The following is an 11,910-nucleotide window of genomic DNA, read 5'->3' as shown; positions in this document are numbered from 1 at the left end:
TATTTACTGTAAAAACTCCATACTTGCCTGGTCCCCAAGGCCTCCTGCCTAGGTGAAGCTCGAATCTTAATAATCTCAACTACATCGGCCGGCATGAAATAATTTTGCACCAGACCATAATTCCAAGAGCCGTTTGCACTCAACAATTCAGAGACAAATCTAATGCGACATCAACACTCCTTGTGCCTGATGGTGGCCACTCGTTAACATCTTTGCGGAAGCAAAGAATGATAACATCAGTTTACGCACCGGCCTCCACTTCATCTCTTGCTCTAGTGATCTTCTCCATCATCGATAATGCTCAGATTGTTACAAGTATAGTAGCGTTTAAAGATAGATATAAGGAGTTAGAGATAGATAACGTAATTTTTGTTTGGAAGGGCAAAATGCAGTATTATATACACGCAGGATCCACAATAAATACATACACACGCACGCACACACAATTCTATGTATGACCCAGTTGCGCACTCAGTTGTATTATGTGTGTAGGATCCCTAATAAATCAATGCTTTTGACAGCAGTTAACCAAGTGTGTATGACCAGCAAGCAGATGTTTCAAACACACACACCCACTCTCTGAACCTGCAAATGCAACACGTGATCTGATTTCATGGTGCGTGCGCTGCAAGCAGTAGAGTCTACACCTCATCTCCCGGCGTGTAACCTACAGCGAGTGAAGATGCCTGACCTTCTCGATCGCCTCCTTGATCCTCCGCGTCGGCTCCTCGTACAACATTGCCGGGTCGTCGAACTGAGCAGCGAGGCTGGGCTCGTCGAGGAACGCACGGAAGGTGTCAGCCACAGAGCTGGAGAGCGACTGCAGGTTGTAACCACCTTCCAGGAAGAAGACGCAGCGGCCGCTGCACAGCTCCCTGGCCAGCTGCTTGATGCTCGACGCCAGCATGTAGAACGTGCCCGTCGTGAACTGCAGACCCGCTAGAGGGTCCAGCACGTGCGCGTCGTAGCTGATAGAAGGGCGGGTGGAGTCAACTTCGTGTATTTGTGGAACATCAATAGTTTAGATATAACAATACTATAAACAATTTTCAGTGTCTACATGATTGAGATTCAGAATGAGAAGCCACCGTGTATTTGAACAACTCCAGAGAATCTTAACTTTCCTTTTTGGCATGTTTCTGTTCTCAAGATAATAATGTGGTTCTGAGGAACTCACCCAGCTGAAACGAGGATGATATCGGGCTTGAACCGCTGCGCAGATGGAGCAATGACCTCATCAAAGGCGCACCTCATTGAGTAGTCACCTGAGCCACCGGGCAATGGCAGGTTCAGCGTTGTTCCTTCGCCACTGCCCTGACCAATTAGATTCATCTTACCAGTACCGGGATAGCTTCCTAGCTACATACACCAAATCCAGAAAAGAAAATGACTATCATGGTAATGGTAAAATAAGTCAGCAGTGAGTATGTAAGGTGATAGTCTGATGGACCTGGTGGGTTGAGAGGAAGAAGATGTCTGGATCGTCATAAAAGGCATCACATGTGCCATTGCCATGGTGAACATCAAAATCTATTATCATTACTCGCTTCAATCCATGTTGACACTGAGCGTACCGAGCTGCAACTGCAATGTTCCCAAAGACGCAAAAGCCCATGGGACCTTCAGGAACAGCATGGTGTCCGGGTGGCCTTATTAGCGCAAATCCAAGAGGTGGACTTAGGCCCAGCTTTGATGCTGCAACCTAGGAAAACATACAACATTTCTTGGCAAACGAGCACTGCAAAGGAAAATTTACTAAATCATGAAATCAGAAACACACTGAAACCACCGAGGAAATCAACTGGAAGAAAGTTAGTTACCACTGAATCAACCAATGTAATTCCAGCACCAGCTGAAAGAAGTGATTCTGTGAAAGTCTACATAAACAATGAAATTACTTAGAGAAAGAAAAGGAATATCTAAATTTTGATGAGTACAATTGTACTCCCTCCGTCCCATAATATGAGACATGCAAAAACGTCTTATATTATGGGAAAGAGGGAGTACATAATATCAGTTAAGCAAGTAAAGTATGAACTATCCGCCGAGTTAAAAGAAAATTAAGAACTATTCTCCTGGTCAAGGGAAAGTATGAACTATGAAATTACTTAGAGAAAGAGAAGGAATATCTAAATGTTGATGAGTGCAATTGTACATAATATGAATTAAGGAAGTAAAGTACGAACTATCTGCCGGGTCAAAGAAAACTAAGAACTCTCTCCTGGTCAAAGGAAAGTATGAACTATCCTCCTAGTCAAAGAATGCACAAACTATCTTTGAGAAATAATTCAAATAATCTTATCATAAGAAGTCATTCTCTTATTAACACTGCACACAACAATATCATCTTGGACTTCCTCTATCATAAGTAAGACTAATAATTTCACTATCTGTTCCATTTTGTTTATAAAAAAGGGGCACAAAATGCTCCATCGCATAAGCGAAACTCTGTTCATTTCAATAGATTAAATAATGTATTTGTTACATTGTTTAAACAATGGTTTGTCCTAATGTTCCTTTCAACTTGCACTGAGAGATTGAGAGGTGCCAGAATAGTTCTGAGTTGCTAGGTGACATGTTTACAGGCAGCAAGCTATGCAGCTCTACCTAACATTCACAGCATGAATATCAAGACCTCAACTAATCACCAGGTCACTAGATAATACATTTTTTTTCCTTTTTTTTTTGAAGGCAAGACCAAAATTTCTCTTGATTTGATAGGAATGAATCATACCATCAGTATAAGAGCACTGAAAATAGAAGGTTTATAAGTATAGCCTCTGGCAGTGCATTCATGAAACAGTAAAGTGCACAGAAGACTGCCTCTGAAAGGCTTAGAAAAAAGAAAAAGAATTAAGAAAGTGCATAGAGCATTACAGTCTGTGTAGCATATGTTGGTCCAGTTCCTTCGATGAATATCAAACCTTCATCCAAAGCCTTACTCATAGCCTGCAATAGTGATCTCTTTAAAGCTATTTTTTATAGTCGATTTGATATATTTTCAACTAACAAGATTTTAATTTTCTATTAAGTTGGGAAAAGGTAATGCAGATCAGAAGCAATTGCTATGAATTCTTCTTTTTCTTCTCTGCAAAGTAGGACTACGACAACAACAAAAACGCTTGATGGCAATTACCTTTTCAAGTCCAGTGATGTATGTTCTTGAATGAACTCGTGCAACATCATCAAGTGAAGCAGGGTAGAAATTTTGGATTTCAAGAACCTGTGAACCCCGATGCTGGATACACAAAATAAAAAAAAGATGTCATATAGTTACAAGCTCATGTTAGAACATTGATTTTTTCAGTGAGATGTGATACAGTACAGATGAGGATATGAGAAAGAAATATGCAAAACTTATCGAATTTAACTGAAAACACTTAAACTGTACTCCCTCCGTTCTATTATGAACAAGCGACAGCTAATATGGAACGGAGGGAGTATCTTTTTCTTTGTTGTTGTTTACCTATCTCTATAGTCCATTTTTAGCATGCAAGGACATGCAACTGCATACTTTTGACAAAAAAAAGAGCGTGCCACTTTTAACTGAAGTATATGCACAGACAAATTTAAAAGACAAGGGGAAAAATACATCTGTTAAAAACTTATAAATATAATATCACAAAAGGTATAAGAAGGCAAAGTTTTTTTTGTTGCTTACATACCTTTGGTGTAAGCTCCAATTTTTCGAGAGCATCAACTATTGCTGGCACTCTTTTGTTTGATTCTGGATGTGCTTCCTAAATACCATTATACTGGGTATATTAGGATATAAATCAGACAATACAATTTGACATGTCATGATTATGCTACGATGTACCATTTATTTTACATAATTTACACTTTGGAGTTTGGACACACAACTTACAGAGTATGATTTGATACCAGGATGTCCCTAAGCAAGGATTGTATATAATATAGCTCGACAGTAACTTATTCTCTTAACAGACTGAAGTAGCAAAACATAGTTGGATTAGGAGCCCAATCGACAAAAAATTGATAGGATATCATTTGTATTTTAAACGCTATAACCTTTATTCCCCTCAGTTTGATCAAAATTTCATACCTCAAATCACCCAGCATCTACATATATATAATACTTGTGACGTGGATGTGAAAGCAGCAAAGCATTGGAGATGGCTTACCTTGTTATGACCCATGGGAGGAGATGCACAATAGAGGATGCGAGCATCACGAAGCAAACTATCCGGCAAAGGCGAATCCTTTGGAGCACCATTTACATGTGAGACAGAAGCTCCATCGTGACTCGTCGCACACTGTGCAGACCACCGACCCCCATTCAGGTTCTGCTTTCTCCTGGTGGTTTGTAAGCTGCTCCAGGTTAGGGAATCATGTGTTCCATAGACACAGTACTGTCTGAGCAAAGGAAACACCCTTCCTGAGAGAAGTGGCAGGCAGCTGTCTAAATATGTTATAGAGGTCAGGTTACTGCCATACACGTACAAACAGAAAACAGACTTAGATGAGCATCAAAAGGATACCAAGAACTCTGGTAAAGTGGGGACCTAGTTACGGCTGGGCATTTACACAAGCAGGTAGTGGCATCTACTAGTGGAAGCATGAATCAGCAAGCGATGAAGCAAGTGGATCTACCGTCCTACCTCCAAGAATCGGTAGGGATAGTGGTATCCGCAGAAGCTCCATCACCTCAGTCGAAGCTCTCTCTCTCTCTCTCTCTCTCTCTCTCTCGCTCTCCTCTTATCCTCCCTCGGTTGAACAAGAGGAGCCGGAAAACCTCTTCCTCTCGCTAGTCGCCTCGCCATCGCCACTAGTACCTCTCTGGGTCTCGGTTGGCCACACAACGGAGCGCGGGATGGGCCGGGCAGAGCCCAACCCCACTCTCACTCACTCTGGGCCGGGCCAACCAGCGGCTCGGCTACAAAATCACCGTCTGTCGTCTTTCAATTGATTCTTTGACCGTGTCTCAAATTTTTTTTTTTGATTCTTTGACTTGTTGGTTCGATTTCTCTTCTCAAAGGAACCCCAACACCGCCGTCGGAGCAGCGGCGGCAGCAAGAGGAGGAGCGAGATGGCGCAGCCCAGCAAGGAGCCGTGCAAGAAGGAGGCGTGCGACATCCAGGCCTGCCTCTCCAAGAACCTCTTCGATTCCAAGAAGTACGGCCCCGTCCTCTCTCCTTCTCTTGGCTCTTGCGATTGCTGCAAGGGATTCATGCATAATTCTGGCTAGTAACTGGGGGGTTGGGGAATTCGAGCTGACACTTGGACATGTCCTGGTATTGGGATTGGGGAAACCTAGGTAAGCATTGGAGCTGGACCTAGGAAGAATTGGGATTTAGGAGCCATCATGACCTCATGCCACGGTGGACTTCCTACATTTATTTATTTGCTCTGATAGCGTGAGCGTGTTTAGTTGAGTCTTGTTGTGGCACTCCATGTTTATTTTTTGGGTCTTTTACATCTGTGTCCCTAACTGGAACCCACTACTCATATTTGCCCTTAATTTCGAAGTGTGCTCAAATTTGCCCCTCTGCCGTTAGATGCACTTATAGAAATGTCCTTCCGTGCCGTTTCCGTCCGGTCAAAGTGGGTTGACTGGTATCTGGCTGTTTCTTTGACAATCTTGCCCCTGTCTCCCTGTGTCTCTTACGGATGGGACCCACTCCAATTGTTTTGGTAAAAAACCTATCTCTCACACATTCCACGTGGGTCCTAGCTAAAAACTAAAATGAAAAATAGAAAAGGACTAGTCAAACTAGATATTAGGCCCACATGCCATTGGCTTATCAGTATTGTCTCAAACAATTTTTTAATTAACAGTGGATTAGGCTTCCTCAATTAAAAACCGTGGCTTAGGCCGACGGTCGCCGGCGACGACCAATTCCCACGCCGGAGGCACACAGGGAGGCCGCAAGGAGGCCGACCGAGAGGACCAGGCGATAGCCCTCGATCTACCGCGTGCGGGGATATTGTCGTCGGACCATATGGTCGCCGGAACAAACGGCGGCGACCATTCTCGCGGCGGCTCTGGGCGGCGCAAGTGGGGGAGCTTCCATGCGAGCGGGAGGGAGAGGGAAAAAGGCTGTGTGGGGGATCTTCCATCACTAGGATCACGATGGCTACGCCGCTCGGGCTAACAGAAGGCTAGAGCGAGGACTTCGACGATGGCGGCCATGGCAGAGCTCGGAGCTCGCAGGGAAGACAACCCGAGCTCATGGCGCTTGCTGTGGAGGAAGCCCACGTCTTCTTAGGTACATCACGATGCCCGGGGAGCAGGCGGAATCGACCGGCGTGCCTCAATGGCGTCGAATCGAAGGCGGCAATCCGAGACTGGAGGCGGGGAAGATGCGTTGTAGTGCTCAATCCTTGATGTCTCTGGTCGAATTAGTAGGCTGGTAGGATGTGTTCATGTCATAAGAGCTTCCCGGCGAGTTGGCGGGGCTTGGGGTTGCCCTTGGCCACGTTCTTGACAGACGACGGCGACAACTCACTCTCCAGCGTGCTTGCGGGAGAGGGCTCAAGGGCGGGAGAGAGAAAGCAGGCTAGCGGCAGAAAGAGAACGAGGGCGAGAGGATGCGGCGTCAGGGGAGGCCAGCGGTAGAGGTGGCGCCCGTTCGGCACTCTCACCGGAGTTGAGAGAGAGAGTGGCGTCGGCCCGTCGTTCGGCAGGGAGAGAGAGGTGAGAGAAAGAAAAATATTTTTTTGTCTAGCTAGGACCCACATGTAAGTGTGTGTGAGAGAGATGGGGTGAGAGAAAGTTTTTTTTCAAAAAAAAAGGAGTGGGTCCTACCGGCAAGTGACACACGAAGACAGGGGCAAAATTGTCAAAGAAACGGCCAGATACCGGTCAAACAGCTTTGACCGGACGGAAACGGCACGGATGGGCATTTCTATAAGCGCACCTAACGGCAGAGGGGCAAATTTGAGCATGCTTTGAAATTAGGGACAAATCTGAGTAGGTGGTTCGAGTTAGGGACAGAAATGCAAATGGCCCTTATTTTTTCGGTGCTTATTGCGTATCAGCACATGACCATTGCTAGACAGCATTATCAATATTTCCTACTCCCTCCGTGTGTAGTGTCAAAAAAACATTTTACATTATGGGACGGAGGGAGTATTTTATAATATGTTGGTGTTTTGATTGCATCACCTATTAATTCATCATAAGAAATTTTTGTTTCTTGGAGATTTTTCATAAGAATACAAGCACTACTTCTCCCTTGTTAACACCCAAGCTCAAATAATGCTGCTCCGAGCAGCATTGTGGCACCACCTCCTCCAGCCCATGCGCCAAGGGCGGATGAGGCGAAGATGCCCAAGTTGTCAGAAGAACCCATTACCAATTAGGAGTGCTAATCATGTTTGCTTTTTAACAGGTGTTTGAAAGTTATTCAGTCACTACAATCTTGTTGTGAGCAATGCGAGTACAAATCAACACATTGTGGTTCTTTGTCGGGCTTGCTCAAAAACATTTCAAAGTGATGTAATAAGACTATCACTCAATAAAGGTAAGATTTATCTTTACAGTTACAAAATTTATTGACATTCTGCAGTTCACAAATTCCATCTATGTTTCTATATCAGCACTTGGAAGCTAGAAATTCTAAATAGAAGTCAGAATCGTGTGGTTGAGGTTTCTATCTGAATAAATTTATCATTAGCCCGCTTACAGAAAAAGAAAGGTTTTATGTTTATGTTTAGGGAAAAGTATATTTTTCGTCCCTCTATTTTATCAAAAGTATAGAAATGGTCCCTTAAGTTCAAAACCAGCAAAACTCAGTCCCTCATCAACTATCAAAACCAGCAAAACTTAGTCCCTCAACTATCAAAACCAGATAAGTTTAGTCCCTCGTGTGGTTGTGGGTGGTTTTCCGCCAATCCTGGAGTGGTATAGTGTAAAAACTGAGGAGCAGGGGAAAGCTGCGCGTTGCCGAGGTCCCTCGCGTTCCCCTTCACCACTTACGCCGCAGTCTCACCGGCGCACAAGCAGAGCAGTAGCACCACGCGTCTGTCGAGCCGGCTGCACCATATGCCTGTTAGACTTTGCTGATGGCGCGACCATCCGGGTGCCGGTCTGATGGACGCCGAGAGGTGACTTGCAGCGCTGGCGTGATGTGGTCCGCTCGTAGTAGACATGCTGCAGGTCGATGCACTCGCACGTATGCAGCAAAGTAAAGCAGACTGGTCTACTAGGAGAGTTAGCTCACGTATGCGAGTTAATTGATCTAGCTGATTGCTTCGGGGCCAAACGCACCGGCCAGAAGCGCATCAGGATGCTTTATACGCGACCTGATTGATGAGCTAGCACAGGGCTAGCTTTGCACAACAAAATCACAGCATGAAGAACTACATTAGCTAGTACACCAGCGACGGATATTGCTCATCCCACTCGTCACGCCGCGTAGTCAGTTACTGAGCTGCCGTCGCTCGTGGTAGCACCGCCCTTCGTCCGGCCTAGCCGCTGCCCGCCGCCGGTGCTGCCGCGTGATGTCGGCTGCCATAAGAATTAAAGTGAACAAATATGGGTGGATGAGGTGGGGCCCACACTTGCCAGCTAAGTCAAAACCACTTTCGTCGGTAGGTAACCACTCGTTGTGACACGAGGGACTAAACTTATCCGGTTTTAAAAGTTGAGGGACTAAAGATTGCTGGTTTTCTAGTTGAGGGTCCAATTCTATACTTTCGAAAGAGTTGGGGGACGAAAAATATACTTCTCCCTTATGTTTATGTGTACATTAGTTACCTGTTAGATGGTGCTGCATTGTGAATCTCTACTTTGGTTACAATGACGTCCTTTTTCGAATGTCTATTTTGGTTACAAGAAGATGCTTTGTTTAGATAATTTCTTTTTTCTATCACTGTGTACTTTGGTATGTGATAAATCTATCAAGACCAGGCACAGGCTAAAAATATAATTTATCATCTATGTATCTCCAGGTGTAAACATTAGCTTGTCTTCTTTGGCATCTCATTACAGGTCTGTATAGATATCCTTGAGAAACCAAAGATTGTAGATATATTTGTGGATGAACTATAAGAATGCACTAAAAAGAAATATAAGTTGAGGAAAATATGATACTTTCAAGACTGATGGAAGTGTCAGCGTAATCAACATAACTAAATTGCAGCGTGAAACCAGCACATGGTCAGATTCGGCAAGCAGAATCAACCTCTTATTGGCACTGTGGTCTATTTTGAGACTGTAGATAAGCACCATAACAACTTGACCATAGAGTGGACTAGCCATTATGTTATATACAAAATTGTGTGCTGATTATGCTACTGACAACTGTTTTCTGTTTCATTTGAAGGTTGAATAAAAAATGTAATCTAGTTGACAGAGGATGTTTGTCTTTGCAGGTAATTTTAGGTCTGCTTGGGAGTTAATCAGGATATCAGTTTCTCTAATCCATCATGGTACAGTATATGTAGATACTGAAGTTTACTTTACTTAGTGGATCCTGTTGACTCCAGCCTATCATATTTGGTTTCAGTATGGGTGCTATGATATGATGAAAGGAAGTCACATGCTCATCAATTTGATTGGCTTAATTATTATTATTTTCCCTACTTGCAGTATGACTGGGAGAAATAATAATGCGCCATCCTCAACCTGCAGAAAGGTCTTGTGGCTGCTAGTTGTTCGGTGCTGAGTTTGTCAAACACATCTCTTTAAGAGGGATACTGATATTGCCGTATAACTGTATTATCCTTTGTATTTCTTATGCTCATGTGCAGATGTAATTCAAGAAAATAAGTGAACCCTGGCCTTGTTGTACACCAATCTGCATTTATGATAGGGAAGTGTTTTTGAATTGCATTAGTGTTCACCCTGCATGTTCTACGGTACAAAAAAAAAAAACAAGTTTGTATGAACACGATGCACAGAAATAAGGTCAACTGATACTGTAATAGTTAGTTAGCTCCCTCTACAAGCTAGTGTGCAATTAGGATGTTGGATATGATTCCAGTCAGCAGTTAATCCGCCAGATCATATGATGTCATTATCCTGTTGCTTAGCATTTGTGGCTAGTCACAGGTTATTTGTGATTTGATTATGGTATTACTCTCGTTGGTGAATTGGGTACTCTGTCATGACTAACTACCTTTAGCTTGTAGAATAGAATCTTATCTTGTGTGATGCAATACCTACCAAGCAAGTGCAGATTGGTATGCATTGCAAATGACCTCAAGCTGACTGCATTACATTCTGCACAACTGTTTTTCGCTGTCCACTTGGGAGTTGGGACCAACCACAACCAGTTTGTTGGTGCGTCCCCCACACATATCCATTCCTGGGCTTGTTGCTTATCTTCCATGGGTGTTTATCATCCGCTTAAGCACTAGTAGTATGAATTACGCAAGTGGGGCTGGTTTGTATTTTGGAGATCCTTTGTATTTGTAATGAATAAAGTTTTATCTCGTTAAAGCTGTTTTTGTTTCTTTATGATAAATTAGCAAAATCTAGCACTAGTAGGATGGGATGATTTCCTTGTGGAAAGATGAGGAATCTCTTGATGCCATTTTCATTAGTTCAAACTGACTTCTTTGTCCGTTTAGCTGCCGTGTCAAGTCACAGATGCAAAACCATTGTGATAGGTGACTCGATTAATTCTGCCATGATGATTTCCACTAAACTGTTAGTGGGTGCCTGCACTACCCATGTTTTGCATGATGGTTGATGAATGCCAAAGAAGAAAGAGTGAATCATCTTTTCAGTCTTCCAAACTAACTTAAGGTTCTGAAATCCGAAATGTTTTCCAATCTATGAACATGCCAAACCATGATAATTTCAAACAGAACCCATAGCCAGAATTGAGCAGCACAAAGCTCTGAAGAGCCGCGCAAACGAGGGAAAAGTAGCAAGTGAGAAGCTAGAAGATTGATTCAGAAAGATGTATTTATCGATCGACAATGCGATATTATATATACACCTGAGATTGATTTATGCACGCATCTATGTAATTCTCGCATCCAAACTGTTGTCAGTTTGGTGGCGTCTTCCTTGAGGTGGTGCTGGACTTGCGTGCCAAGAAGAGCTTCTTGAGCAGCTTGAGCATCATCATCAGGCTCAGTCTCCTTCGCCGGACCACGCTGCTGCCGGTACCGGAGGCGGCCACCACATCCACATACCGGGATGGTATTCCGTCGCCTTCACCGGCGTGCCACGCCTCACTCGACCACTCCATGCTCAGTGGGCACGGCTGCGGCGCCCGGGCCAGCTCCTCGTTGAAGTCCTCCCACAGCATGTCCATCTTGTGCTCCTCCATGACGGCGAACCTCTCGGAGCGCCCCCCGGCCCCGGGTAGACGTCGTTGTTGGCTTGCTCGGTGGCCGAGAAGCACCGCCGGTGATGGTCGTACGCTCCCGCGTCGACCGGGACGACGAACCATGGCGGCGGCGAAGTGAAGTGAGGGAAAGGGAGCTTCTTGGCGCTGCACGGCACCGGTGGCATGGTAGGGAATGTGAAGTCCTCCACCATGGCTGTGTTTGTCTGTGTAGGACGAACCTATGGACGACTCTCGGTCTATGTCTGAATGATGTATTTGTGGAATTGCCAATGGAGGTTGCAACTTCTTATCTACCTCTCCAAATGCCTAGAGGCTAGAGGGAGTATGTCTACGGCTGTTTCTTTATCTCTGAAGCTCAAGTGATGGTTGGCGAATGGGAGTATTATAATTTGGTGGTTGGCTTTATGCTAATTGGCCTGATTAGCTTGGCCTATCAGGAGACGCCAATCAGCAAGCATAATGTTTATTAGTTGCAACATTCCAAGGTCATGATATACAGCTAGAGCTCGACATGACAACAAAAATTATCGGGCCCTAGAGAATGTGCAGTTCAGACATAACTGAGCCTGAAAGTAATAAGCTTTCTCTCTTTTTGCTGTTAAAATAAATCAAGTGGAGTGTTGGTTGGGAAACAGAATCA

General features: G+C 44.3%; 2 protein-coding genes and 1 pseudogene across 6 annotated transcripts; 1 reads left to right on the top strand and 2 right to left on the bottom strand.

The window, feature by feature from the left end:
• Positions 1-354: 354 nt before the first annotated feature.
• On the bottom strand, positions 355-4,797 carry LOC119308158 (histone deacetylase 14-like). 4 transcript variants are annotated; one of them, XM_037584279.1, is made up of 9 exons: positions 4,623-4,797; positions 4,146-4,399; positions 3,666-3,740; positions 3,137-3,238; positions 2,878-2,949; positions 1,821-1,877; positions 1,451-1,702; positions 1,178-1,359; positions 355-968 (listed from the first exon to the last, which is right to left on the bottom strand). In XM_037584279.1, the coding sequence occupies exons 1-9, from the start codon at positions 4,663-4,665 to the stop codon at positions 668-670; spliced, it is 1,338 nt and encodes a 445-aa protein (XP_037440176.1). In that variant the 5' UTR covers positions 4,666-4,797; the 3' UTR covers positions 355-667. The 4 variants fall into 4 exon arrangements, with proteins under 4 accessions (XP_037440176.1, XP_037440175.1, XP_037440173.1 ...); XM_037584278.1 differs by having other exon boundaries at positions 4,146-4,423; positions 4,623-4,796; XM_037584276.1 differs by lacking the exon at positions 4,623-4,797 and adding an exon at positions 4,503-4,616 and having other exon boundaries at positions 4,146-4,419.
• Positions 4,798-4,801: 4 nt separating this feature from the next.
• On the top strand, positions 4,802-10,059 carry LOC119308160 (cx9C motif-containing protein 4-like). Of its 2 annotated transcripts, XM_037584280.1 has the most exons (5): positions 4,802-4,910; positions 5,000-5,136; positions 7,356-7,487; positions 9,340-9,396; positions 9,557-9,998. In XM_037584280.1, the coding sequence occupies exons 2-3, from the start codon at positions 5,051-5,053 to the stop codon at positions 7,459-7,461; spliced, it is 192 nt and encodes a 63-aa protein (XP_037440177.1). In that variant the 5' UTR covers positions 4,802-4,910; positions 5,000-5,050; the 3' UTR covers positions 7,462-7,487; positions 9,340-9,396; positions 9,557-9,998. The 2 variants fall into 2 exon arrangements, with proteins under 2 accessions (XP_037440177.1, XP_037440178.1); XM_037584281.1 differs by lacking the exons at positions 4,802-4,910; positions 9,340-9,396 and having other exon boundaries at positions 4,942-5,136; positions 9,557-10,059.
• Positions 10,060-10,747: 688 nt separating this feature from the next.
• LOC119305354 lies at positions 10,748-11,623 on the bottom strand (annotated as a pseudogene).
• Positions 11,624-11,910: the final 287 nt, after the last annotated feature.

The sequence above is a fragment of the Triticum dicoccoides genome, chromosome 5B, assembly GCF_002162155.2.
Source record: "Triticum dicoccoides isolate Atlit2015 ecotype Zavitan chromosome 5B, WEW_v2.0, whole genome shotgun sequence".
Taxonomy (NCBI): Eukaryota; Viridiplantae; Streptophyta; class Magnoliopsida; order Poales; family Poaceae; genus Triticum; species Triticum dicoccoides.
The sequence above is the reverse complement of the archived record's forward strand: the minus strand, read 5'-3'. Positions and strand labels throughout refer to the sequence as shown.

Bases quoted from the DNA above. Each gene is read 5' to 3' on its own strand.
- LOC119308158 (XM_037584276.1), bottom strand. From the start codon at position 4,582: ATGCTTCCACTAGTAGATGCCACTACCTGCTTGTGTAAATGCCCAGCC. The intron at 1,878-2,877 runs GTAATGCTCTAT...TTGTTTATGTAG, and splicing joins CAACATATGCTACACAGACT to ACTTTCACAGAATCACTTCT. The intron at 969-1,177 runs GTGAGTTCCTCA...CCCTTCTATCAG, and splicing joins ATCATCCTCGTTTCAGCTGG to CTACGACGCGCACGTGCTGG.
- LOC119308160 (XM_037584281.1), top strand. From the start codon at position 5,051: ATGGCGCAGCCCAGCAAGGAGCCGTGCAAGAAGGAGGCGTGCGACATC. The intron at 5,137-7,355 runs GTACGGCCCCGT...GCTTTTTAACAG, and splicing joins AACCTCTTCGATTCCAAGAA to GTGTTTGAAAGTTATTCAGT.